General features: G+C 33.7%; 4 protein-coding genes across 4 annotated transcripts; 2 read left to right on the forward strand and 2 right to left on the reverse strand.

Annotated features, from left to right (window-relative positions):
* Window positions 1-7,295: 7,295 nt before the first annotated feature.
* On the forward strand, window positions 7,296-13,577 carry LOC122607242 (sister chromatid cohesion protein PDS5 homolog B-B-like). Its single transcript, XM_043780178.1, has 6 exons — window positions 7,296-7,579; window positions 9,756-9,959; window positions 10,065-10,252; window positions 11,519-11,642; window positions 11,727-11,894; window positions 13,338-13,577. Exons 1-6 carry the CDS (start codon window positions 7,469-7,471, stop codon window positions 13,575-13,577), a joined length of 1,035 nt encoding a protein of 344 aa, XP_043636113.1. The 5' UTR covers window positions 7,296-7,468.
* A 1,092-nt stretch (window positions 13,578-14,669) lies between these two features.
* On the forward strand, window positions 14,670-16,753 carry LOC122608035. Its single transcript, XM_043781118.1, has 4 exons — window positions 14,670-14,736; window positions 14,809-14,860; window positions 14,943-15,032; window positions 16,060-16,753. Coding segments are annotated over exons 1-4 (627 nt in total). The 5' UTR covers window positions 14,670-14,734; the 3' UTR covers window positions 16,543-16,753.
* Window positions 16,754-17,238: 485 nt separating this feature from the next.
* LOC122607243 (protein PHLOEM PROTEIN 2-LIKE A1-like) lies at window positions 17,239-18,116 on the reverse strand. The gene is made up of 3 exons (XM_043780179.1): window positions 17,949-18,116; window positions 17,714-17,832; window positions 17,239-17,605 (listed from the first exon to the last, which is right to left on the reverse strand). Exons 1-3 carry the CDS (start codon window positions 18,114-18,116, stop codon window positions 17,239-17,241), a joined length of 654 nt encoding a protein of 217 aa, XP_043636114.1.
* A 2,924-nt stretch (window positions 18,117-21,040) lies between these two features.
* Window positions 21,041-23,253, reverse strand: LOC122608461 (protein PHLOEM PROTEIN 2-LIKE A1-like). Its single transcript, XM_043781568.1, has 3 exons — window positions 23,108-23,253; window positions 22,891-22,997; window positions 21,041-21,520 (listed from the first exon to the last, which is right to left on the reverse strand). The coding sequence occupies exons 2-3, from the start codon at window positions 22,968-22,970 to the stop codon at window positions 21,145-21,147; spliced, it is 456 nt and encodes a 151-aa protein (XP_043637503.1). The 5' UTR covers window positions 22,971-22,997; window positions 23,108-23,253; the 3' UTR covers window positions 21,041-21,144.
* Window positions 23,254-25,813: the final 2,560 nt, after the last annotated feature.

Here is a 25,813-nt window from a genome sequence, read left to right on the forward strand (position 1 = left end):
TTTTGGTTTTGTGAGAGTGTTTCTTGAGTTTGGGTTTTGAATGGAGGATGACACGTCGGTTTAAAGTTTTGAGCGAATGATTGTGTGACATGTGGATTGGTACTTAGCGTGGGAGTGATGATTAGGATTTGATTGTTTCAACTTTCTCAAAGTGGTGTTTTTGTTTTTTACCAACAACAAAACTTTAGTACACGTTTGATTCATGGAATATGTTTTTTTTTTAAATGAATGAAATCTATTAAATGAATTGGAATTTAGAGGAATGGAATTTGACAGAATATTTGATTTTTTGCAAATTTAAGTGTGTGAAGGAATGAGATTCCTTCCTCCATCCCTAAGGAATGGAGATTCCATCAAATGATGGAATGTTTACATTCTTACAGAATGTGATTTCTCATTCTTTAAACAATCAAACGCACTAAGGAATGAAATTCAATTCCAATTCCTTCAAATTCCATCAAATTCTGTGAACCAAACACGCTCTTATAGTATGAGTGAATTATTTGGAGTAGAAATATAATACTAAATAAAAATAAATAGAAAAAGAATCAATATTTGGAAAAAAAGTGAATTTTATTATTTGGTATCAACAAACAATGAACATAAAAAATACAAAATTTTAATTAACAATCAATATTAACACATACTAGACTTATGCCCGTGCAATGCGGCGACGGTGGTAGTAGTGATAGCGGACGAGGTGGTATTGTAGTTATTTTAAGTGTTGGGATCTATACCTTAAATTATTTCATTAAGAGTATTATAGGTATATTAGATGGAGATGTTTAAATTAGTGAATATAGAAGAAGAATATTTTTTGTTTTTAAATGGCAGAAAGTTTAAGGAAAAAAATGTCGTTTATTTTATTAGATAGTATAGATAACTAGGTTTAAGTAAAATAAAACAAGTATTAAAATAAAACAATAAGTTTTTATTCACTTAAAACTATCGTGCAACATTACAGTTGTCGTGCAACATTACAATTATCGTGCAACATTAAAATCATCGTGAATCAATGTTTAGTGAATTTTCGTGCATCAATCTTATCATGATCTAAGGGTCAAGATCTTATTTTATTTGTTTTACATTAATAATTGTTTTATAATAACCAACCCCTAAATAACTATATCAATACATGGTTGTTGAGCAGGTTAGAAAATGAATGCATACTTAAAAGCATGCAAAACATTTTTTAAACTAAACAAAAGTGCAACTATCCAACTTCTATTTATAAAGCATAGCATGAAACATTGTAAGCTCAACCATAAGATAGTTGAAAGATACAATAAAAAGATAAACTAATAAACCAACATGAGGCAAGTGGCAAAAAGTAGACTAATCTTCTGCTATATAATGTATTTGTTTTAAACCAACACTTTCTAAACAATATATCAAAATGAGTGCATGGTCTCCAAATACAAAGTACAAAGAACTTTAAAAAAAAAACATTAGTTATTTGACTAATGTTTATCCCAAAGGATGCAATATTCTTGTAAAACTCATCATTTAAAAACATGAATTTTCAAAAATTTTCACCTAGCGGTGTCAAAAAAAGCGGAATAAACATTTAAAAGTCCAAACCAATAATTTCAGTTTGGTTTATTCATCAAAATGGTGTTACTTGTCTTATCATTGAAACGAGTCTAAATGGAAATCCATCAGTTGTCCAACATAAAACAACTGATCACAAGTCATTACAATTCATCAACTTAACATAATTCAAAGTCTAAAGAAGCAACCACTATGGGTAAACTAAGATCATCCTCAAGCAATCTACCTATGCCTCGCTCTTTATTCATCAACATTCAAAGCTTGCTAAACCTGAGGGGACAACACATTTCAAGAAACAAGTGTTAGCTAACGAATTAGCTAAGTAAAATAACACAAGATTATGAAAACATTTGTACAATTAAATCATAATAAAAGTTGTATTTCATCATTAAGGCACACATCAATAAAAAGCATCACATATAGCCATAAACATCATTCATATAGAATCATTCGTCTTAGTTGTGCCTAATCATCTTTTCACCATTACATATAACATCATTCCAGGTGTGACATAAGTCACGCATATCATATAAGGTGTAAGTTTGTGTGTATTCGGTCATAAGACCTAACGGGAACCTCACACCCGACTGGATGGATAAGCCTTTCAGCGGTTCATCAGTGTCCTTAAGAAATGGCAAGCCAATCCAAGAGTAGTTCGTATGTTCAAAGACATTGGTGGGTAATCACTCCACCCGGAGATACTCAAACCACGTAATTATGTTGCAAGGAGCCACCCAAGCAACTACATATACGCACTCACCGGGCAAGGGCAAGCACGGGTTAAGCTTAACACTTTCATATCATATACGAGATCGATTTACATCACATATAGTTCAGGTATCCACATTACCTAAACATAACACATTCATCTTTTATGTTTGGGCCCTTAAACATGCACGTGACATGACAACTTAAAGAGTTAGTGAACTAGATGAACAAGCCATACATTCATGCACATTTCAATAATCATCAACATGTGTCATATTTCATTACATCACAAGAAATTACATATCATTATATCACATATCATTGGGACTGCATTTCAGGTCTTAATGGTCAATTACATAACCCATATAACCTCCCGTGTAACCCCGAAAACCAATAAACAACAAGATATCGTTAGGGAAGTTTATATATAAAAACCATGCTTTTGTTGAACCCTCAGCGTGTCAAAATAGTGTATCTTACCTTGATACAGCTTATCAACAAGTTAAAGTGTCTTACGGTGCTTGATACGTACTCCCGACAACCTATAATGAAGCACAAATGATCTAAGCATCGAATGACAAAACTCAACAAAAAATACGCTAGGTGCGCCGCACCTAGATGATGGGTGCGCCGCACCCCCCAATGACTACTACTAGGTGTGCCGCACCAGAACACAGCACCTCTCCTCGGAACAAGTCAGTGTGCCGCACCTCCCACATGGGTGCGTCGCACCTGCTGCTGGACGGGAAAAACCCATTGCTTATCAATTCTAAACGAATTCCAATCCAATCCACACCTCATGAACGACCAATAAACATAAAAATGGCCTATTTCAAGCCTATTTGTTGCTATGAAAACATCAATTGATTCAAGGCTTGATTTCAAACATTATGGTGATATTTAATCACCCGAAAAACACGTTTAATCATTAACAAAACACCATTAATCCAACCCAAACCCTAAAACTCAAAAGGAATTGGTATGAATGAATCCATGAGTCATAAATCAAAGGAAAAATACTCACTATACCTGAAGATGATAAAAGGGGATGCAAATCTTAATCAAAACACTCTCGAATCAACCAAACGACAATGAAATCGATCAAGGAATTGATTATGGTAAAGGGCGGCGGTTAGGGCTCAAAGAGAAAAGGATATTATGAATGATTAGAAGCTAAAGACCTGCTCTTTGACCCTAATCCCGTTTTTGACTTTCACCCTATGTCAAAACTTGTCCCTAAGCTTCCAAACGTCACATTATTAGCCCAAAATACCTATAGGAACTATATACAACTCAATAAACACTTTGAACACCTCTAAATGCATATAAGTACATCTTATACACATAACCACGTCAATCAATAAGACATTCAAGTCTCACACGCATAACACATTAACTACATATAAGCATTAAATCTAACATAGACTTAACGGACACATTACGTTGACTTAATAATTCAAGTCAACCGTTAAATAAAAAGTTTGGGATGTTACAATTCTTCATCTACGCGTATAGGTTATACCCAACCGCTAATAGCACAATAACAATTTCAGCAACAGTAGTGGCATAGTAATACATGTAGTTATTTGACTTCTGATATAAATCAAACTCAATTAACTAATCTTTTTTTGATGTAAAACGTTAATGAAACTCTTGTATTCCTACCATGAATAAATGATAATGATCATCTGCAACATCTCCATCTTTTTCGGCACAACCTGATACATAGTTAGCAATGTATCTTAATTAATTATTAGAATCAAACTCCAAGTCGCGATAAAAACAAAGATACATTATGAAAGTAATTGATACATTAATTTTTTTTTATAAAAAATTCTCTTAGAATAGTATTCTACGTCTACTCCTAAATATACTAACCATTTCTTACATATAATTCTCGTGGTACTTTTCATTTTTCACTCAGATACATGGCTTGTATTCCATGTCATTGTCATCTTGATATGGATTTTGATACATCAATATGGACAATGTTAGTCAGTATTAGAAAATACAGAAACTTATATGTAAAGCACATGAATTAGTAATGCAGCTAGTAAATTAATCAATATGGACAATGTGAGTTAATACAACTAGTAGTGCAACTACTAAGGCCTCTCGTAGTAATCCCTCGATGAGCTCGTCGAGGGGTAGTTCGTGGGTGTTCGCAAAATGATGTTAATGTTAGGAGGTTGTTCTTGCTTGTCGTTTTTCCCTATATTCTTAAATCAGAACAAGGTGGATGAGCTGTAGTGGGTCCGGAGGAGAGAGATTGGGAGAGGTGAGAAAGAGATTTAGGAAGAGGCCTTAGTGTGAGGGGTAGTTCTTGGAGAGGGAAAAGCTAACGTGACAATGAGGAAGAGGTGAGAAAGAGATTTAGGAAGAAGGCCTTATTAAGAGAGGCCTAATATACCTTTTTTTCTATGCTTGTGTGACCTAACTTGTCTCAACCTCATTTATCATGACCAAGATGTAACTAAGATATGTAAAACTGGTTTCAAAAGTAGCAGAAACTGAAAATTGTAAAACCATTAGAAATTGGTTCAAGTTAGCATGGAGAAAACTTAACTAACAAATAAAAAATGTATTACATGAGTCATATATGATCAACACAATGTGAAATCAATCAAGAACAAAGCTGAAATATAAGTGGCATAACAGGTTGATGAATCAAAGAGCAACAAAGAAAGATAGAAAATAAACCGATCATAAGCGAAAAGTGATTCTTGACCGAAACAAAAACACAAGTCAAAGAACCCACGCTAAGAATTTTGTTTCTATCCCACCAAAGGAGTGTTTTAATTAAGTAATATTGTCAAACATTATGATCATTATAGTTATGTACTATGACAGTCATTACAACTTATTTGTACGATTTAATCGATTTCAACCAAGGAGATTTAAAAATATTGGCATGTAAATAGTCTTTTAGAAAAGTAATTTAAAAATATATAATATTGTGTCAACGAAATATTTGAACTATATTTGGGTTAAAAATTTTAGCCAAACGAATCATTTTTTCGGAGAAACTGGAACTAGCCACGAGAGAATAAGGAGGGGATAAAAGTCTCCCACCACTCCTATCCTTCTCTTTTCTCTGTCTACTCTATCTTTTCTTTTTCTTATCCTTATGTCTAAGAATGGAGGAACACCATCCATCTATTTTATTCTTCAAATTTTTGAAAATCCCCAAGGGATTTAGGCGAGAAATAAACTAAAACTTTGTATTATAATAATCTTATGCTTCATCAAAGGCTTCCAATCATCTCAAATTAGGTCATAGTTAGTTACACTCTGGTGTTATTATCTCAAAATGTTTTTAGTCAACCCAACCCATACCATATCTTGACTTTTGTTTTTTGACATGAAACTGAACTCACACAACACATCTATTTTCCTAACTCTAACGGATTGGAACAATTGTGAATAGGAGGATTAACTGTGTCAACAGTATTCAACTTCTTGGAATTCAAAAAGCAGATATAAGCAATGAGCTATAGTATCTTGACCATTAACATGCATAGAATAAATGATCCGCACTTGATTCATAATTTCAGGAAGTATGTAGACCCATTCATGCAAAAATCTACTAATGTTGATGAAGTGAAGATGGTGAAAATAATATTGCTAGTCAAATGTGTCTTGTTTCATATTATAAGACTACATCATCATAGACATCGTGGATTCTGGTCATGATTGCAAGGTCTTGTTCACATAAAACCATTTTTAAGTTTTAGACTTTTCTTTTATCTTCGTGTGACCAACTTAATCGTAAAAAAAGGATATCACTGATACATACAATAAGTAACTAAAATACATTAATTTACATTCAAATGAGTTATAATTATACTTTAAATTGCATAATAACACTTAGTTATATATATATATATATATAATTTGAGCGTTATCAGCCGCTACCACCACTAAACATTGGGAGTTGGGACATGCTTCTCATTTTTGTCGATCAATTTTTCTGGTAAGTTAGACGGTGAGCATGTAACAAATAGATCAAAATCCAGATTATGTATGACGGTATGTAGAGAATATTATATACTATGTCCTTGATGTTAATCCTGTTTGTTAGCATCTTATATATAATAGCTTGCATAATTGAACATTATAACGAACTAGATACTTAAATTGGTTCTTTTACAAAAAGATTTTGGAAAGAAAAAGAAAAGTCATTGTATATTTGTACAAGTATAAAGTATAATATGTGGTGCTCATTAGTATAAACTTGTCATGTTTCAATTAGTTACTTTTAAGTTTTACTAACGCCCCGTTATTATTATTTTTTACTTAATAGACTTAATAATTAAGAAATTAATGTATTTAGTCAAATTTCATGTTATTTATTTGACTTAATAAACAAAAATAACAGTCAATTACCTATTTCTTACTTAATACAAACATACATTTTTTTATATATATTCAGACACTAAATATATTCAACATTTAATGACCAAAAAAGAACGGATGCTAAAAATGTTAGGTGGTAAGAAACTTTTGACCAAATGAGTAATATTTATTTATAGGTGTCTAGAATTGGACATAAACCCTTAAATATGTCTATCTAGGTAATTTACCCATAAAAGAAGGAGAAAATGTGTGTATTTGATAGTTTATTTGAAATATAATTAATCATACTCTTAAAAATCATCTTAAAACTTTCAAATCATAACAAGTTGATTCCATTAATTATTTTTTTTAATTTCAACTTCTGATTTTGTCACATATCATGATTCTATAATTAAAAAGACTTTTAAAAGTTTAATTGTTAAGATTTATCATTTCACATTTATTTTGAGTTAGATATATTTGATGTGGTTTAAGTTTTTATAAAGGGGAACAAATAAAAAAAGTACAAATAAGAAACGATACGATTGAATTTGACAGCCCCCAAGGCCCAAACAACACACTATTTCATTTCCTTTCCTTCCCTCTAAAAAATTTCTATAAAAGGCTACTATACACACTATTCCCCTTTCCATTCTTTTATTTCCCGACCAAACTGGGAAAAAAAAACCCACACCACTTTCTCATTAAATCACCAATAATTGCTCTCTCATAGTCTCACTTATCATTTTACAATTATATACATACATATATACATTATATATACATTTATTACAAGCTACATAACCGCTCAAAATCGTACAATTTTTTTACTAAAGTTTTCATAACAGCCAATTTTTGTAGTAAATTTACTGAAATGGCTGCTTCAGGGTCTCAATTAAGTAAATCCCAGATCCAGATTATGAAAACTTCAATTATGTTACTAAACCTACCTTCTTCAAATGCTCAAATTGTTGATGTTTTGGAGGTAACTCTTTTATTTTTTCAATTAAAATTTTATTTATTTTTATTAATACTTTGGTGTTTGAATTTTATGGTTTTGTATGGATTTCATGCACATTTGTTTATATATTTATTTTTTGTAGATTATTATATAGTGGTTTTTCGTGTTCGCGTTACCCGATGAGGGCGAGTCTTTGATGTATGCAAACCTAGGGTATCCATGTGACCGTTTCCGAAAAAACCTTTTTATTGGCTATCCCAAAATTTGTACGTGGGGAAGTTCGAACTTGCGACCTCTTGTGAGGTTGTCTTCTTACCACTAGGCCATATCGGAGATATCTATAGTGGGTTATAGTGTTGTGGTATTTTATGGCTACACTTTTGAAGGGTTTATGACTTACAATAGATTAGTTTTTCGTATTTTACTCATTAGAGAAACTACACGAGTAGGCGTACGGAAGTAGCATGAAATTTAGGTTCATCTTGTTTAGTAATAATTGCGCCAGAGCTTAAATGACTTTTATAATCGTGTCGTAGCTTGACATTGAATATTTCAAGCTTGAACTTTATGCTTGTCTTGGTTAAAAAAAAGCGTACCTAAGGTTAGTAAAGCCGAGGCTATCCCAAGAAGTGCAAGTTAGCATGTGCCTTAGCAAGCGCTAGTGGGGTGGCCTTTGGAGCCTTTTTTGCTATCGTACGAACTAAAGATACATAGAAGGTCTAAGGTGTTAACAAGCTAATCATGGCCGGGATGGTAGCAGGATATCTGGGGTCAATTTCTTTATTAGTTACTTTGGCCAGAGCTTGAAGAACTTTTGGTAATTATGTTAAATTTTGAACTCGAATAGTTCGTTATCATTCGAACTTGAACTCGAATATTTTTTTATCGTCCGAGCTTGACCTTGACCTTGACGCTTGTCTTGTTAAACAACATGTGCCAAAGGCCTACGTATTATGAGGCGATTAGTAAAATGTTTTTTCCCTTTCCTTAGTCAAGCTATATCCCAAGTAGCATAAGTATCCGTGAGCCTGCCCCTTTTGAGCCTATTATGCTCCCTAAGATAGGACAATAAGCGCACCTTTATGGTAGAATCTTCTCCCATAAGTATATTATATGGGGTTTTAATGGCTTTTTTAGATGGTATATTTACGCTTATTAGCTATTAGCTATTGATGTTGTGGTATTTATTATCTTTTTTAAGATAACAGCCTTTCAAGCTTAACTTTGTCATTTACGAACCGAGCCAGGGCTCAGTAAGTTCTCATCGCTGGAGCTCAGCCTTAACTTAAGTCTTAATAACTCTATTATAACCATAAATGAACTTGTTTAACAACTCAAAAGTTCATGAAAGTCACTTTAACTAGGCTCATCCAGATTGTTTTACTCATTTAGCTTGTTCAACTCAATAAAGTTGGAATCATTGTTTGAGCCCGAATTGGGCTCGTGAAACTTATCAACCAATAGCTTATTATTGTTAGAATAATTGTTTGAGCAACACAAATAATTGGTTTAGCCTTATGGGTGAACACGTTGACCTGTCAAGCTGACCTACCAACCTGAATTCTATATAGAATTCTTTAAACATAAAATAGTTTAATTTTGGGAAAAGAGTTTAGACTTACAGGGTTGACCTGAATCAACTATATGACCCAAAACAGCTGCAAACGTGTCTGTTCTGGCATTGTATGCTTGTTAACATGTCAAATGGGCCTCAACCTGTTTCAAGTTAGGGTTGAAAATCCCAATCCGATTATCAAATCTGGTCAGGTTCGGATTACGGTTTAAAAATCTCAATCCAATTATCTAATTGTCACCTTTACTCTTTTTTATTTTTGCTACACCCGAACCCAACCCAATTGGGACCCTTTCCCTTATAATTTTGCTACACCACAACAAGAAAAGCCATCCCCCTGGTGTGCTGGGTATGAGGGAGTTCTGATATAGACAATCATACCCCTACCCAAGGGTGGGGAGGATTCTCTAGAAAGACCTTTGGTATGTAGAATATCAAGTAAAGGTTGTTCATAAAGGTACGAGTTCTAAAAAGTGTCTTTAAGGTGCTAAAATATTACAATAATGTAGCATTTTTTGGTCACTACAGTTTATGGCATAGGTGATGCTTTTAATGAACAAGGTTTTCATTTGCTCAATTTTTAGCTACATATTCCCAAAATTTAACTCTGGTGTAATTTTGTAATAGCAAATGGAGCAAATTCTATCTGGGGTGAAGCAATCGCCTTCCAAATCCATGCTTCAAGTACTGGATCCAATATCCAAGGCACTGATTGCTCAAGAACTGGTGATACATCCTGACATGAATGTGAATATCTCAGTTGCATGTTGCATCTGTGAGATCATGAGGATTATGGCACCAGAATACCCATATAGCAATAAACAAATGAAGGTATGAAACATTTGAATGCGCCTTTAATTTAACTAGTGGGAAATCTTTAGAATATATTGTGCTAAGTTTCCAAACAACTTCTCTATTCTTGTTGTTTGTGCACAGCATTTCTTTGAAATGGTCGTAAGCACGTTCGAGAAACTATCTTCTGCATCTGGTGGATGCTATAAGAAGATGGCTAAAGTTCTCAAAATATTTCGCAAGTACAGATTGTGTGTGCTGATACTGGACATAGACTTGGATGGATGTGAACTAATAGTTCGACTATTCAAACATTTTTTAACCTTTGCCGAGTAAGAACTCTATTATAGCAGCGAGAATGGTTTATTTTCACTTCTATTTTTGCAAATTGTCATTAGTTTTGACACTAATTCTACCTGCAATTCACGTTTCTTATTATTTCTTTATCTGTTTGTTGTTATGGAAATTTATTTTTTAATTGAAATGGAAGAATAATAAGATAATGAATGTTTGTTAGACGAACTTAGAGCTTATTAAAGCTCGAGCTTATATTTTCTAAAATCTTAAACTAAAAGTTTTGTTTGGTCGACACAAGTTTTAAAAAACTTGTTGAAAAATAAGCTAACTTAAACTAGCTTTTAAATTTAGCTTGAGCTTAATACGTTGCATAGATACCCTTTATTTTAAGTTCTTTTGGTATGTCCTTTTATGTCATTTTGACATTCTTAAGCTCCAACTTTAGCTACTTTTTCAAACACCATTTTACAAATAAAATCTTAAGCTCCCATCTCTAGTTATAAGCTCCTGCTACCAACTAACTTTGAGGGTTTTCAACAAGCCTGCTGAGCTCGTACTAAACAGGATTCGCGCTCAAATCAAAGAGCTTATGCCTAGATTGAGCTTCACTTGATGCTTTGATAGCTCGACGAGATTTATGATGCAAGCTTGAGGTCGACTTAAGGAAGAGTAAAGTAGGCTTGAGGCCGACTCAAATAAAATTTTTAAAAAATAAAAAAATATGGTGAATTGTTGATCACGTTATATAATTCAAGATATTTAATTGTGAATAATTTGAAGCTGAACGAGGGAAATCAAGGAGAGAATAAAATGGAGGGAAAAGAGAAGTGATGGGGAGTTATCCACAGAGAATTCTGGAACAAGTAGTGGAGGAGTTGGCTTTAGTAACTGTCAGATAACTGCTTATTAGGATTAGTATTAGGTTTATTTTCTGTTTTGAGTCGGTGTGTGTTTTTATCTTAAATTAGGGTTTAATTACGTTGTAATTGGAGATCTTCCCTTCTCGAATTGGGACTTTATTTCCAGTAATTGAATCTTTTGTTTGAGTCTAATATTCAGATTCTATCACTGAGCCCTTATAAGCTTGAGCCTGCCTTGCTAAATATTTCACGTTTGGTTTCTGGGAATGAATTCGAACTCGAGCATGATAAAGTTCCACTTGAATGATTCAAACTTGAGATCTAGCTCGAATAGTTTGATAAAAGCTCGACTCCTTTGCAGCCCTACACATACTGGAACCATATGTCATTTAGTAGAAAGCCTGAAGTTTAACTGGGTTCTTTTTCCATTTGTATTTTCAGCTCGAATTCGTCTGCTATCGTATACGAGATGGAGAAAATTATGACCATGATCATAGAGGAAAGTAAGGAGCTCAAGCATGAGCTTCAATGTAATGTAGTTGCAAGTGTGAAAAGGAATAATCAGGTGATGTTTATGCTAGTGACCTTTACCAACAATGGTTTATTAATTACTAATTACATCCTATACTAAGTGTTGTACCTTATGCAGATTACTTCACATGTTTGTTGGCAACTAGGGGAAAAGGTTCTCATGAACTGTGCTGCTCAGCTAAAACCAGATCTGCCAGAAATGGGACGAGATATGAGCATTGCTCTTTATGATTATTCGAAGATGGTTGTACATATCTGCAAAACTGCATCAGAAAATTACAATACGGTGATTGTTACTCTGCTCATACTTATTAATTACATAGACATTTGAAGAAGAAAAGAGCTTGAGTTATATGTGAAAGGCTTAAGTTTATTATCACGTCTTACACCTCTATATGTACATGATATCTAAGCTAAAAATAAGGAAAAGAATGCCTACTTCCGTCAATTATAGTGATTCTAATTTCCTTTTTATATAGACAATGCACTAAATCTTTATTAAGGAATAAATTAGCCATAATATTCTCTAGGATATATATTGTTATGATCCTATACCAGCCAAGTATGGGATTGATTGGTGGTTAATAAGTCTAGTTTCCTCTCTTAATTTGAGCTATCTTTTTTAGATTGAGTTCTACACCTAGCTTATGGCTTGATACGGGCCTTATGAATTGATTATTGGGTTAGAGCCAGCCTTAACTTTCCAGGTTTTAATAATCAAAGTGGTGGCTTATGGAGGGGTGCTTGGACCCGAAAAAAGAAGGGTGTCAACCGTGACCAACTAACGAACTCGGAGTGGTGGCTTGGACCCAATAAAAAACCGTGACCAGAATAGCCGCGTCCAGCAAGGATGTTGGCTTTTCAAAGGGTGGGGTTTTGTTTTGATCTCTCAACGCCAAGTATGGGATTGGTCGGTGGTTGTCTAGGGGCATGTTTCGCAAGAGCGTTGGAGAAGCTTTTAAGGAGCTTTAGCTTTTAGTTTTAAATGAAAAGCTCCTCAGATATTAAAAGCTTTGTTTGGAAGGGATTAGCTTTAGTTTTTATTTTGTAACAAAAAGCTTGAAACTAAACGTAATATAAGAAGCGTTCAAAAATTTTAGGAGCTTTTCACATCCAAAATTACACCGATATCCCTATAATCAGAATACAACTTATCTTTTTATATTTTGACTCTTCATCCTCGTTAGTATAGGAAGCGAGAATCTCGATGTCCTTCTCTTAATTACGGTAAGTGGATAAATTGGACTATTGGAGTGTTTTACTAGTTTTGTTTCTTTTGTACTTATATGTGTTTACTATTTTATTTGTTTAAATTTTTGTCCTTTTTTTTGTCATTTTATATCTTTAAATCACAGTTACAGCTACGACACCAAACACCTCTAAAAATTAAAAGCTATTGTTAACAGCTTCAATGAAAAGCTATAGCTTACAACTCCAACTAAAAGTTACAGCTTACAACTCCAACTAAAAGTTACAGCTACAGCTGCTAGCTACAACTACTTTTGCCAAACATACCCTAGGTGTCCCCTCCTTCTTTGAGCTAGCTTTTTGGATTGACTTCTACACCTAGCTTATGGCTTGATGCGAGCCTATTATGCGATGGGTTCGTATGTTTGTTGCGATTTCACTACGGGATTCTAGTTACATTTAAAGAATGTTGGTTAAATCTTATATCACCCCTATCCCAAAATTATTGTCTGATGTGCAAAAATTCAAATTTGTCTTCTAGGTGGCTAACAAAATGATTCCATATACGACTGAGATACTCAATTTGGGGAAAGATACAACTAACAGGAGAAAACTTGAGTGCATCAAGACTGTAAGGCATTTTCAACAAGGCCCTGAAGATTCAAAGAAAGATGAGAAGATAACTCTTTCATTCGATGATCCATCAATGCCATCCAAATCTGGAACAGAACTAAAGGTACAAAATGCCAGAGAAATAATACTCCGTGGAAGAAAAATATAATAGCATTTGATTCTAGAAACTACTCTTGTTCAAATGGGGTGGGCGGGAGATCGGGTAAAGTGTCAAGATAGATAGTTTTATAGTACGTCAAAATGGATTGTGTATAGTATGTCAAAATGGATTGTGATGACCCACATACATTTCTTTATCTTTCCTTGAACTTTATAAATAGTTACCGGTGTATTTTACAGAAATGTTTTGTAGGTTTACAAAAGTTTTCCATGAAAGTTCTTATTTTTCAATAATGAAACAAGCCTTAAGGTTTTAAAAAAGATCAAAATCTTATTTTTTTTATATACTTATGTATTTTAGATGCACTTGACCCGTTCAACTTGTTTTCTATCAACTTTATATATTATTGGCAACTTTTGACCTATATGACCCACTTGACCCATTCAACTTGTTTCAATCTAATTTTAATAGGAGCAAAGGAACTTAATTTGACATGTTTACTGTAAATGGTTTCATAGTGCCACCTCTTACTCATTTAAAATAGAGTAAATGACATGGATTGTACTTGTGGTTTATTCAAAATGATTGGTTTCATACCTAACTTATAAAAATTCCGCCATTCATACCCATGGTTTACTTTTTTCACTCGGACCATATCCACGTGTACTGCTCGAGTAATTTTTATAAGTTACATTTTTCTACTCAGATGGTACATGTGGGTCTGGTCGGAGTGGAAAAATGTAAACCCCGGGTTTGATTAGCGTAATTTGGAAAATTTAGTACTCCCTCCGTCCCAATTTAAATGTCTTAATTTGACTTTTGAAGTCTTTCTGTCGCAACGTAAATTGTTTCATGTGTGTTATACAATAATTGATGTAAAATATATGTATAGATTGAGCTTTAGATGTATTTTTCATTGATATAACTTTCATTAGGTATCATATTATACAAACAAAAATATTTACGGTCAAAGTTTAAGAATAAAGACTTAGCAAGTCAAATTTGGACATTTAAATTGGGACGGAGGGAGTATGAAAATAGTCATTTCGAACAAACCATAGGTACTATCTGTGTAAATTGCTCTTTTAAATATTATGCTAATCAACTTCTGGATTCTAAAAATCCGTGGTGATTAGGTTCAAATTGTTGAGCATGGTGAACATTTGGTAGGAAGAAGGATAAGAGTTTGGTGGCCTGGTGATAAAATGTAAGTGTCATAGTTCTTGATTACGATTAATGGATCTTTGAGGATCTTTAAGGTTTACATCTTTTGCTGCAGGTATTACCCGGGAGTTGTTCAATTCTTTGACAATATAAACAAGAGGCACAAGGTATGATGTCTGATAAGTTTTCTCCAACGTGTTGATTTTCAATTACTTTATATGTTGACTGATGTTTGTTGGTATATCTTAGGTGTTGTATGATGATGGAGATGAAGAACTCTTAGATCTCAAGTGGGAAAATTGGGAGTTAGTTGAAAATGCATGTCCTATGTTGGATTATGTATGTATCTTCTTACTGCTCTATATTCAGCTTTTACTCAGATTTATTATATGGGATAAGTATCTTGTAATGTAACAAACTTTGAACGAATGTTTATAGTAGGAAATAACTAAAGTTGTGTGTATTGTATGTAAACAACTCGAAAATAATGTTTATTATATGTAAGAAAATGTATTCAACCAATTAAAATTAGACAAGTGACACCTCTATAGGGTTGCCACATATGTTTTCTTACATACAATAAACATTTTTTAAAGTTGTTTACATACAATATACAAAACTTTACTTATTTCTTACTATAGACATTCGTCCAAAGTTTGTTACATTCCAGGATACTTATCCCTTATTATATTATTAAACTTAATAGGATTTATTTCCTAAAACTCCTATTTACTTTTTTAGTTTGTCCATTCTACACTATCGAACTCTTTTGTGTCTTCCAGACGATCATAATTATCAAATGTTGCTACTAGGACATTTTGTCACCAAAACGATGTCGTTTTGGTAAGAAACATAATGTACTCTTAAGGCTCATAACGGCTTGGTTTTGGTAACAAAATGACCATGACATAGACACACTTTTAAGTGTTAATGAATTGGAAGGACTCTTGAAAAGGTATGATGGCCTGGAATGGACAAAAGAAAGTTTGATGATCTGGAAGAAATAAATCAAAATGGCCATAGGAATTATAGACAGATATTATATATATTCAAGGGGAACCTTTTGCTCAAAATGAACATTTGTGTTGATTTAGCTCTTTTTGTTTTTCTGGGCGGAACATATCCAAACGGGCGGAACTAAAAGAAGTGCTTAAGCATTTGCAGTCAAAACTGGTCAGGTTGTGTTTACTCGTTACCACTTTTTGTTGCTTGATGAAAATTATCTTACAAATTTAGTCAATATTGGCCATTATGGGGTCTATTAGGAAATAAGAAAACTAATGAGTCAACCTGGTGACCTATTACCCTACTGACTCGATTCAACCTGACCAATATTCCACCACTTACTGATATTTATTTCATATAGGGTGAACAGACACCGCGTGGACGAGTAAAAAGAGGAAGCCATGGAGAAGCCCACTTTGCTTGTGAAAATGGAAGGCGTAAAAAGGTTTCATCTTCTAAATTTAGCGAGATTTGTGTCATGGGCCTCGAGGCATTTAGCTCACCTCATCAAAGTCATTCAGAAAAGCAAAGAAGCCATGGCCATATCAACCTGGCTTGTGGAAATGGAAGGCGTAGAAAGATTTCGTCTTCCCAATCTCCTGAAAGCCGTGTCATGGGCCTCAAGTCTCCGTGCTCACTTCATGAAAGTCATTCACAAAATCGTAGAAGCCTCAAACCAATCCACCTCACTTTGGGAAATGGAAGGCGTAGAAAGGTATCGTCTTCTCAATCTCCTGAAATCTGCATCCTGGGCCTCAAGGCTTCGAGCCCACTTCATGAAAGCACAAAAGCAAGGGAGCCATTCAAATATTCACTTCAGAAAAGGAAAGCAAATACCGTTTAGGTTAATGGCTTCCCGAATAGATATGCGGAACTTGTGGTTGCACCTCTAGTTGAAAGGTACTTTCTAGCTGAAAAAAATATAAAGGTAGATACTAACATTATGGAATCTAAAGGTGAAAAAAGATTCATGGGTAAATAAACCAGCTTCATAGGCTAATTATCAAATCATGCTATTACATGTAAGTAAAAGAAACTCACCAGGATCATATCCGCACCTCTATTATATATATCATATAGTGTATGATATATATTATATATGATCATTACTTCTGGAACTCCTTATATTTTTTGAATAAATTGAACCGTATTCTATTTGAGGATGTGGCTGGTAAATTGGTAATGGAACGTCATTGGGCCAAATCATTGTATCATACTATCATAGAGCCCATGTATCATGAAAAAGGCTCTGCCATACAGTCATACAGTAATCAACTCAAAGTCTGAAAGTACTTGTCCTAAATCTATAGAAACATTAAAAGAAAAATCTCTAATTGCGTCGAACTATTTTGCAGCAATGTTATGCCGTTGCCAAAAACACCGCAAAACGAAAAAGAAAACTTTGCCTTTCGAGTTTCCCAATTATTATTGGTAATAACTTTTACACGGCTATTGTTTTGTGTGTGTGTGTGTCATACTATCTCATCAGTCCGAACAGAAAGTTATTTCAATTTTGGTTACATGTGATTCAGGAATCGTTTTAAAATTTTGGTCGAATGGAAACACCTTTAACGACTAAACCTCTCTTCCAGTGCCCACCATGTTCATACATGGTAAACTCAACACATCCTCCCTTTTTTGCGTCAACTATAAACTCCCCGACTCGGATCTCAAACCACTTAGATCTCGGTTTTTTGTTGAAGTCTTCTGTGTGCTTTTGTGTACTTCCGTCTGGTAGAGTGAGTTTGATATTGATCGGTTGGTACCACCCGTAATTATAAGCTTTTATCATCACCACAAATACAACCTCATACTTGATTCCTGGAGTTAGCCTGCCCATCTCAAATTTCCCAACCAATTGTAACCAACAAACATCTCTCAATTCCGCAACTTCCACCATCGTGTCACTATATAGATAGATAAAATAGATACAAAGAAAGTTTAGTAACTTCATTTCATAATTCGCTCCTAACCATATACATATAATGTTTATGAATCTAACTATTTAGTCACACCTTGTTTCATTAACACGAGGCCATTGCCAATAGCGAGGCACGTCTCCAAAGGAGATAGTGATATCCCTTGCAAACACCATGAAGCAGTTGCCAGACGATGCTTTTTCAGCCTGATTCTTCTGTTTCAACCAAAATTGAAATCAGTTTTTCTTTGGATCGAGATTGAATGTAAAATATGATGGACAACACAAGAACTAATTAAAACTACAGAAACTAAAATAGAACTCGGACCTACCTTTTCGTTTTTGTTTAATATCACATCAGCATGACCCGAACTTGTAGTTGTAGCTGTGGTGTTGGTATCAAGACGGTTTTCATGATTTTGTGACGCGGTTTCTGTTGGTGATATTGCACTCTGTTGTTGTGTATGTGCGGCTTCTTGTGATAAATATTTGGATCTCATGTTGAATTTTTTTCTTTGGTAAGGATTTGCCATGTTGATGATATCAAATAATTACTGGGGTGAATGCTAAATTATTCTCTATGAAAACTAATCTAATAGAGCATAAATTAAGTTGCTTTTTGTCACAATCATTTTGACAAATAGTTTTGTTCCAATGTTCAAGGAATGGGATTCCAATCCACTAATTAAGGAATTGGAACATCATGCCTTAGTGATGCATGGAAGATGATGTCACCACGTGTCGTTCTACGAGCTCTTTAATTATGTTAAATTATATTAGAGTATTACACTTTTCGTCCCTAAAGTTGACACGTTTTTCACTTTTGATGCCTAAACTTTAAAAATTACAATTTTGACTCTAAAGTTGGCCAATTTTTTCAATAATCGTCCTTTGGCCTTACAGCGTTAAAAAATAGCGGTTAACGTACGCACGTGCTAGACACGTGAGGGTACTAATGTCATTTCACCTTACACCGAGGGACGAAAAGTGAAAAAATAGTCACTTGAAGGACGAAAAGTGAAAAAATAGCTACTTGAAGGACAAAAAGTGAAAAAATAGCTACTTGAGGGACGAAAAATGAAAATCATACATATAAATTTATTCTTCCATTCTTTCTTTTCCGATCATCTTTTCCGATGAAATTTTCCGACTAGACATTTATTTTCTCTTTACCCCCAAGCCTCTCCAATCACCACCACCTAATAACCACCAACAACAGCATCACTACCAGCCACCGCCGTCTGTAACCAGTACCAGCCACCGCCGTCTATAACTATCACGAACAACTGCCACCCATAGCCACCGCCACCTATAATTACCACTAGCCACCGCCACTACAATCAACACCAGCCACCACCGCCTATAATCATCACCAGTCACCACCGCCTACAATCACCACCAGCCACCACCGCTTACAATTACCACAAAACACCGCAATCTACAGTCACCTCCAACCACCGCCGTCTACATTCACCACCAACCAACCGCCGCCACCTAGAATCACCACCATCCACCGTCTTCCTTTCAATTAAAATCAAAATTTAGAAAAGAAAAAAAAAAGGATGACTGACATGTTTGAACTATAACTTTTTTGATTGGTTATGTTTTGAATGTCATGAATTTGAGTAAATGATTTTGTTTGTGGTATAGATTTGGATTCAAAGTTGGAAAATTTCATCGGTAAAAATGATCGGAGAAGATGATCAGAAAAGAAAGAATGGAAAAATAAGTTTATTTGTATGATTTTCACTTTTCGTCCCTCGGTGTAAGGTGAAATGACATTAGTGCCCTCATGTGTCTAGCACGTACGTACATTAACGACTATTTTTTAACGCCGTAAGGCCAAAGGACGGTTATTTAAAAAATTGGCTAACTTTAGGGTCAAAATTGTAATTTTTAAAGTTTAGTGATCAAAAGTGAAAAACGTGTCCACTTTAGGTACAGAAAGTGTAATTTACTCATTATATTATGGGTAGATATAGATCTAAGAATTTTTCGACCTGATTAAAAGTTTGAATGCAAAGTTGCCATTCTTTCCTTTGTTCGTTGTGGTACACCCCTCCCACAAGCACCCCCGACTTAGGAGGACCAAGAAAGGAGATATATTATGTGTTGATTAAAATGATGAAGTTTGTTATGGGTTGTTATCTATACTACTGTATAAAAACTAGCATTGTACTCGCGCAATGCGGCGGTGGTGATGGCGACAGTGGTTTAGTGGTGTCGATGACGGGTGGTGATCGATGACATCGATAATTGGTGTCGAGTGGTCTAACCGTGTAAGTTAATACAATGGTGATAGTGATATTTTAAAGATAAGGGTTTAAAGTGTAAATTAATTCATTAAGAGTAATTTTGGTAATATCTAATAACCCTTACCTTAAGGGTTATTTATTAAAGGCAATCTAGTAATTTCCCATCTGACTATTTTCTAACTCTTTCTTAAAATAAGGGGGTGAATAATCATTATAAAGGAGTACTAGATTATACCTCTATGTTGAAAAGTGTACAATTTTGGGACATGCAAAATTGCCATTTTACCCTTAAATAATTAACTTACACAATCATTTCATTATCTTTCAAAAGATATTCACTATCCTTAAAAATCAAATATCTTTGTCTCAATTACTTACACCACTTGACACCGACGCCACCATATCGCAACTAATGTCATCGCCGCTGTATTGCGCGGGTACCATGCTCTATGTAATTACTAATTGGAAAACTTACATTTGAACATGGCCGGTTATGGGGATGGACATGGTGGACGACGGTTCAAGGCCCGATTTTTTAACGGGCACAATTTGTTTTATTTTTTTGTGTATATATGAAATATATATATATATATATATATATATGTAATTAACTTAGCACATTACAAATCCTAACAATTAACCAAAATTTAAACTATATAATTTAACTAACATAAAAAAAACACACTTACATATCTTTTACGGATAAATAAAGTTATATTTTTCAATCATGAAATGTAGGCCGTAACCCGCAAGCTACTCTAATATCCTTGTAGACCTAGAGTACTCTTCAATAAAGTAACAATATTGAATAAGAGTATTATATTATTCTATTTTTTAATATGATGTCTACAATGTATAAGGTTAAATATAATTTGTAAAATGATATATATTTTTGTAATTTATCTTAACAATTCTCTTAAAACTATAAAATAATAGCATATGGTATTTGTTAAATTTCCTTTTTCATCTTAATTCTTGAATTTTTTTTCACATGTCATATAATTTGAAGATTAACGTTTGTTATGTTTTTTAATATATTATAAATTTTTTCGTCATTATATACAATGGTTTTTATAATATAAATCGTTTGCGTATAACTTCGTCCAACTTGGAAGTCTTTTTTCTGACTCGTCCTACGTTTATAAATTCTCAGAGCCGGCCTGCATTTGAATATGGATTCGGGAATTTACATAGTATAAAGTTCTAAAATTATGGTAATTAATGACAACACCTTTTATATATTTTACGAGTAATTAAACCTGATCAAGAAGTTTTAGAATTTTGGTCGAATGGCAGCACCTTTAAGAACTAAACCACTCTTCCACCACTGACTGTCATGTTCATACATGGTAAACTCGACGGGTCCTCCTTTTTTTGCGTCTACTATAAACTCCCCGACTGGGATCTCAAACCACTCGGATCTTGGTTTCTTCGCAAAGTCTTCTGTGTGCTCTTGTGTACTTCCGTCTGGTAGCGTGAGTTTGATACTGATTGGAACCCCCCACCATCCGTAACTATAATAACGTTTTATCATCACCACAAACACGACCTCATACTTGATCCCCGGTGTTAGCCTGCCCATCTCAAATTTCCCAACCATATGTAACCAGCACACACCTCTCAACTTCGCAACTTCCACCATCATGTCACTTCATAAATAATACAGTACATAGATATAGAAAGTTTGGGTTAGTCAAATAAATAAAGGAAAGTAGGTGAAAAATAATGAATGTTACTCAGAGTATCTTAATGCGTACACCCTCGTAAATCTATTTATTCAAAAACTTTGTTTCTTTTAAAGCGTAAATTATTCGAACTCCATCCAAGGCTTAGGCAGTATGCTAGAAGTTGGAACCCGCACAGTGATAACACGTATGTCACATGTTTTTATTAACTCTCATTCTCAATCACAATATCTATAATCAACAAGCTATATATGTATATCTATACTATATTATAAAGCAAATAAGGTTTTAATTTTTAATTTTAACAATGTACAAATGATAATACATAATGTACCATACATCAATGCCTACAACTTTCTCTCTTCTCTATAAATCATTTTATTCTTCTAATTCTTTCAAAATCTTTTATCTCAAAAACCGTACATCGATAAATTATAAAAATTATATGGGTGTTCTTAAAATTTCATGCTCTTTCATTAGGGATGTCATTCGATATACTTTCGACGAATTTTTAAATCCGAGGTCGGAGCCCGTACAGATAAGACATTTGGCTATGACACTCTATGACGTATCACCTCCTATGACCTATCATACTTTATGACTTATCACCCTCACCATCTTACCGCCGCAACACACGTGTACTTGCTCTCGTTGTTCATAACGGGGTATGGTAAGATGCATTCTGTTACGTGGAACCTATTTAATTAACATTTTTCTGTTTCACCATTGGAATTTTAGGCTTTTCTTCCCCTGTTCATCAAATTTATTTAGTAATTTTTTCTTAACCGTGTTTACCCCATGAGGATCACCGCGCTACCATACAACAATCTATAATACATTTTTTTTTCTTTTTATCGTAAATTTACACTATAACTCAATGTAAAAATAGCTAATACTTTGTTACATAACGTATGTTAAGTAACAAAGTATACCTAAAAATTAAAGATTTAAATTAATAAGAATTAATATCCATATCAATGATTTATTTCATTTCATATTATTTTATGGACCAAAACTTTTCCTTTTTTCAAATTAATTAAATTAATACATGTTATTAATATAAATTATTTATTAAACTTTTTTTGAAAAAATCATAATTGCAGAAATAGAGTAAACCAAAACCATTATATAAATGAAACATTCAAAATATTCATATTTTACCAAATTTATTATTGTTGCAATTTTATTGGCAAGTTATCCTTTTCACACCCGCTGCGGGTCTTATATTTTCTCATTAATTAATTAGTTACAATTTGTATTAGGATGAAAAAAAGGTGATCTATTTTGGACCCCAATTAAGCTCTTTTGAGAAGTTTATGAATCTAGCTAATCACCTTGTTTCTTTAGCGTGAGACCATTTCCAATACCGACGATCGTCTCCAAAGCTGATGGAGAAGTCCCTTGCAGGCACCATGAAACAGTTGCCAGCTGGAGCTGATGCCTATTCAGCCATAAGTATTGAAATTAGTTTTTGTTCGTTTTGACAATTAATGACACAAACAAAGTATAATACGTAGAATACATAAAATAAGAGAACGCAATAATGCTCACATGTAGAGGTACGTACCAATTTCGACACAGTCTGTTGTTGTGTATCCGCGTTGGATGTCATCATGTTGATATTGAATTACTGGTACCTCTAGTACTAATTATCATGTTGATATAACCGTATCATGAAACCTTATTTTTATAGAGCATAATAAAATTGCTTTCTTTCACAGTCATTTTGGCAAAAAAAAGTTGTGGTTTCTAATCCTTATATAAGGAATGGGATTCCAGTCCACTAAGGAATGGCAATTTTATAATCTATACAGCTAGATAATTAAAAAGATAGATAGAGTAACGTATATGTCGTTAATTGGAGATATGTATATCGATATAGGGGCTAATCAAATAAGAACAACTTTAAAATAAGAACACGGTAATAACACTCAAAAACTACATTTTGATATATTAAAAGTCTATAAAACTAACATAGTGTAAAACTAATTATCATTGTTTAAGTGCTTAATAAGACATTGCTTTATCAAAATCGAGAAAGTCATCTTTAACAAGACATTGCTTTATCAAAATGGACGCATCCAATAAAAATGTGATTTTTTTCAATTTTGACGAATTAATATGTTGTTAAACACTTAAATAATGATATTTTAGTTATACACTTTGTTAGTTTTATCCGTCCAACAAATAACATGATTTTAAGGTGGCATATGATTTTAAGGTGGCATATGGAGGCAATTGATTATGGCCCCTTTTTACCACACAAAAAAACCGTATCACATAGACATGGAATTCAATTGCAAAACTCGAGAATCATGAAGCAAATTTGGGCCGGATTAATAAAGAGAGTTATGGGTAAGTTGGAGTATATGGAAATCCAAGAAAGTATATGCAAATCCGGGAAAGAAAGAAACCGCTCACTGACTTCTCCATGTTTGTGAGCCTAAATATCTTGACGGTGTATAAGGGAGGTTAAAATGTAGGCAGATTTTACATCTACTTAGATAGAGAGCTGAGACTGCTTTCAGGTTCCACTTAAATGGTAAAAAAAAGACCTTCTGCTTTTGCATGGGATGAGGATTGAACCCTTAACCTCTGTTTTCAAAGGCCAGGGTATTTACCATTAGTCCAAACTAAATCTAGGGACAACCTTAATTTCGAGAACAAACAGATGGCCATTGATAGATCAAAAAGAGCTTAAATCACTCGTCTTTCTTTGGATTAAGAACTAGACAAAACTCTCATCTTTATCATGGATAAACTAGTGTAACTTTTTATTAAAAGTGAGGATAGCTCGATAATATCTCAGATTTTGGTTTGCCCACCTCAAATTCGATTTCAGAAAACACATGCTCTATAAAGTTTGCTCTTCTAGTCTAATTAAATAGATATAGCGTTGAATACTCATTTTGAATTGTAGCACATCATCCGTTTGTATTGTGCCAGCTTCTCGCTAACTAAGTTTGCTTCTTTTTTTTTTGTGAAAGGTGCAAATTACTTACGGATATCGGGATATCTAGTTCACGTTGTCTTAAACTGGATCACGCTAGAGAACCCCTCGCCAAATAGATATCCAATTTAAAATATTCGATGAGAAATCCCTATTACCCAAAGATATGAAGGTGAAAACTCACCCTGGACCACTATATGTGGAAACATCGTCTATTTTATATATATATATATATAGTAATAATAATAAATTTTCTCGAAATTCCCGCTTAAATAATGTGTAGGGGATATTATAGCAAAACGAACAAAAGATTGGATATAAGTTCAATCTCTAAAGGCAGTAACACTTTCAGATTGAATCAATTCGACTGTTCACCTCAAAATATTCAATTAGATACAATCAGAGATTTCATATACATACAAACTAAATACAAACAAATTTTACAAAATGATTTGGCAAATTAGGTGGACCAATTTAATGTTAACTTATTTTCTTTTTCTCTATTATCTCCTTTGATTTGATTGGCTAGACATGAGTTTGTAAAAGTTTGTTTGTAATTGGTTTGTAACTTTAGCATTGCTCTTCATTCAGATTGAATCAATTTGATGGTTCGATTGAATCAATTTGATGGTTCGCCTCAAGATTTTGCTTTTAAATAAAAGTGTATACGTACATATGTGCATTATCCAACTTTAAATAAACGTACATATAAATACGTTTCTACCAAACATATAGATTTGATGCTTTATTTTATCTTGGAAATGACATTTATTTTTTTGCAATTAATTAAGATGCCGATTATTACAAAGTTAACGAACAAAAACTTATAGTTATGTCATGAAATTTCCCCATGATTTCCAGACGCATTTTTTACTGCTCCGCAATAGATACCATGGAATGCAATGATGCCTCTTCTGTTTGATTAACCACTTCTCTGCAGCAACTTTGATACATGAAGATTTTTCTTATAAAGTAACTTTATTTCCTCGCTAAAGTTACATGTAACTATAGTTACAAATAATATAACTATTATCATATACCCAATCCAGTTAAAGCCATGAGGGATAAGCAACACTAGCACGAGCGAGAGAGGCGCGAGAACGCTAGTGAAGAAGTATATACTTTTAAGGATCATGTAAATGTAGTATAAGAGCGATGAAGGTTGTTGTTTCTTCATATAGGTTTCTACGTACGGTTTTAAACAGAACAAAGGCCCGGAAGTTGTTATAGCGATAATATAAGCAATGATAGCCGTGTTTATGAAGATGGTATGTGTTTCAAAAGGGGTGTGTTTGCTGTTTTGATAT

The sequence above is a fragment of the Erigeron canadensis genome, chromosome 7, assembly GCF_010389155.1.
Source record: "Erigeron canadensis isolate Cc75 chromosome 7, C_canadensis_v1, whole genome shotgun sequence".
Lineage (NCBI taxonomy): Eukaryota > Viridiplantae > Streptophyta > Magnoliopsida > Asterales > Asteraceae > Erigeron > Erigeron canadensis.

Bases quoted from the DNA above. Each gene is read 5' to 3' on its own strand.
- LOC122607242 (XM_043780178.1), top strand. From the start codon at position 7,469: ATGGCTGCTTCAGGGTCTCAATTAAGTAAATCCCAGATCCAGATTATG. The intron at 7,580-9,755 runs GTAACTCTTTTA...ATTTTGTAATAG, and splicing joins AAATTGTTGATGTTTTGGAG to CAAATGGAGCAAATTCTATC. The intron at 9,960-10,064 runs GTATGAAACATT...GTTTGTGCACAG, and splicing joins ATAGCAATAAACAAATGAAG to CATTTCTTTGAAATGGTCGT.
- LOC122608035 (XM_043781118.1), top strand. The intron at 14,861-14,942 runs GTATGATGTCTG...GGTATATCTTAG, and splicing joins ATATAAACAAGAGGCACAAG to GTGTTGTATGATGATGGAGA. The intron at 15,033-16,059 runs GTATGTATCTTC...TATTTCATATAG, and splicing joins CATGTCCTATGTTGGATTAT to GGTGAACAGACACCGCGTGG.
- LOC122608461 (XM_043781568.1), bottom strand. From the start codon at position 22,970: ATGGTGCCTGCAAGGGACTTCTCCATCAGCTTTGGAGACGATCGTCGG. The intron at 21,521-22,890 runs GTGATTAGCTAG...TTATTTATGAAG, and splicing joins TCTCACGCTAAAGAAACAAG to TGACATGATGGTGGAAGTTG.
- LOC122607243 (XM_043780179.1), bottom strand. From the start codon at position 18,116: ATGAGATCCAAATATTTATCACAAGAAGCCGCACATACACAACAACAG. The intron at 17,833-17,948 runs GTAGGTCCGAGT...TGGTTGAAACAG, and splicing joins TATTAAACAAAAACGAAAAG to AAGAATCAGGCTGAAAAAGC. The intron at 17,606-17,713 runs GTGTGACTAAAT...CTATCTATATAG, and splicing joins CCTCGTGTTAATGAAACAAG to TGACACGATGGTGGAAGTTG.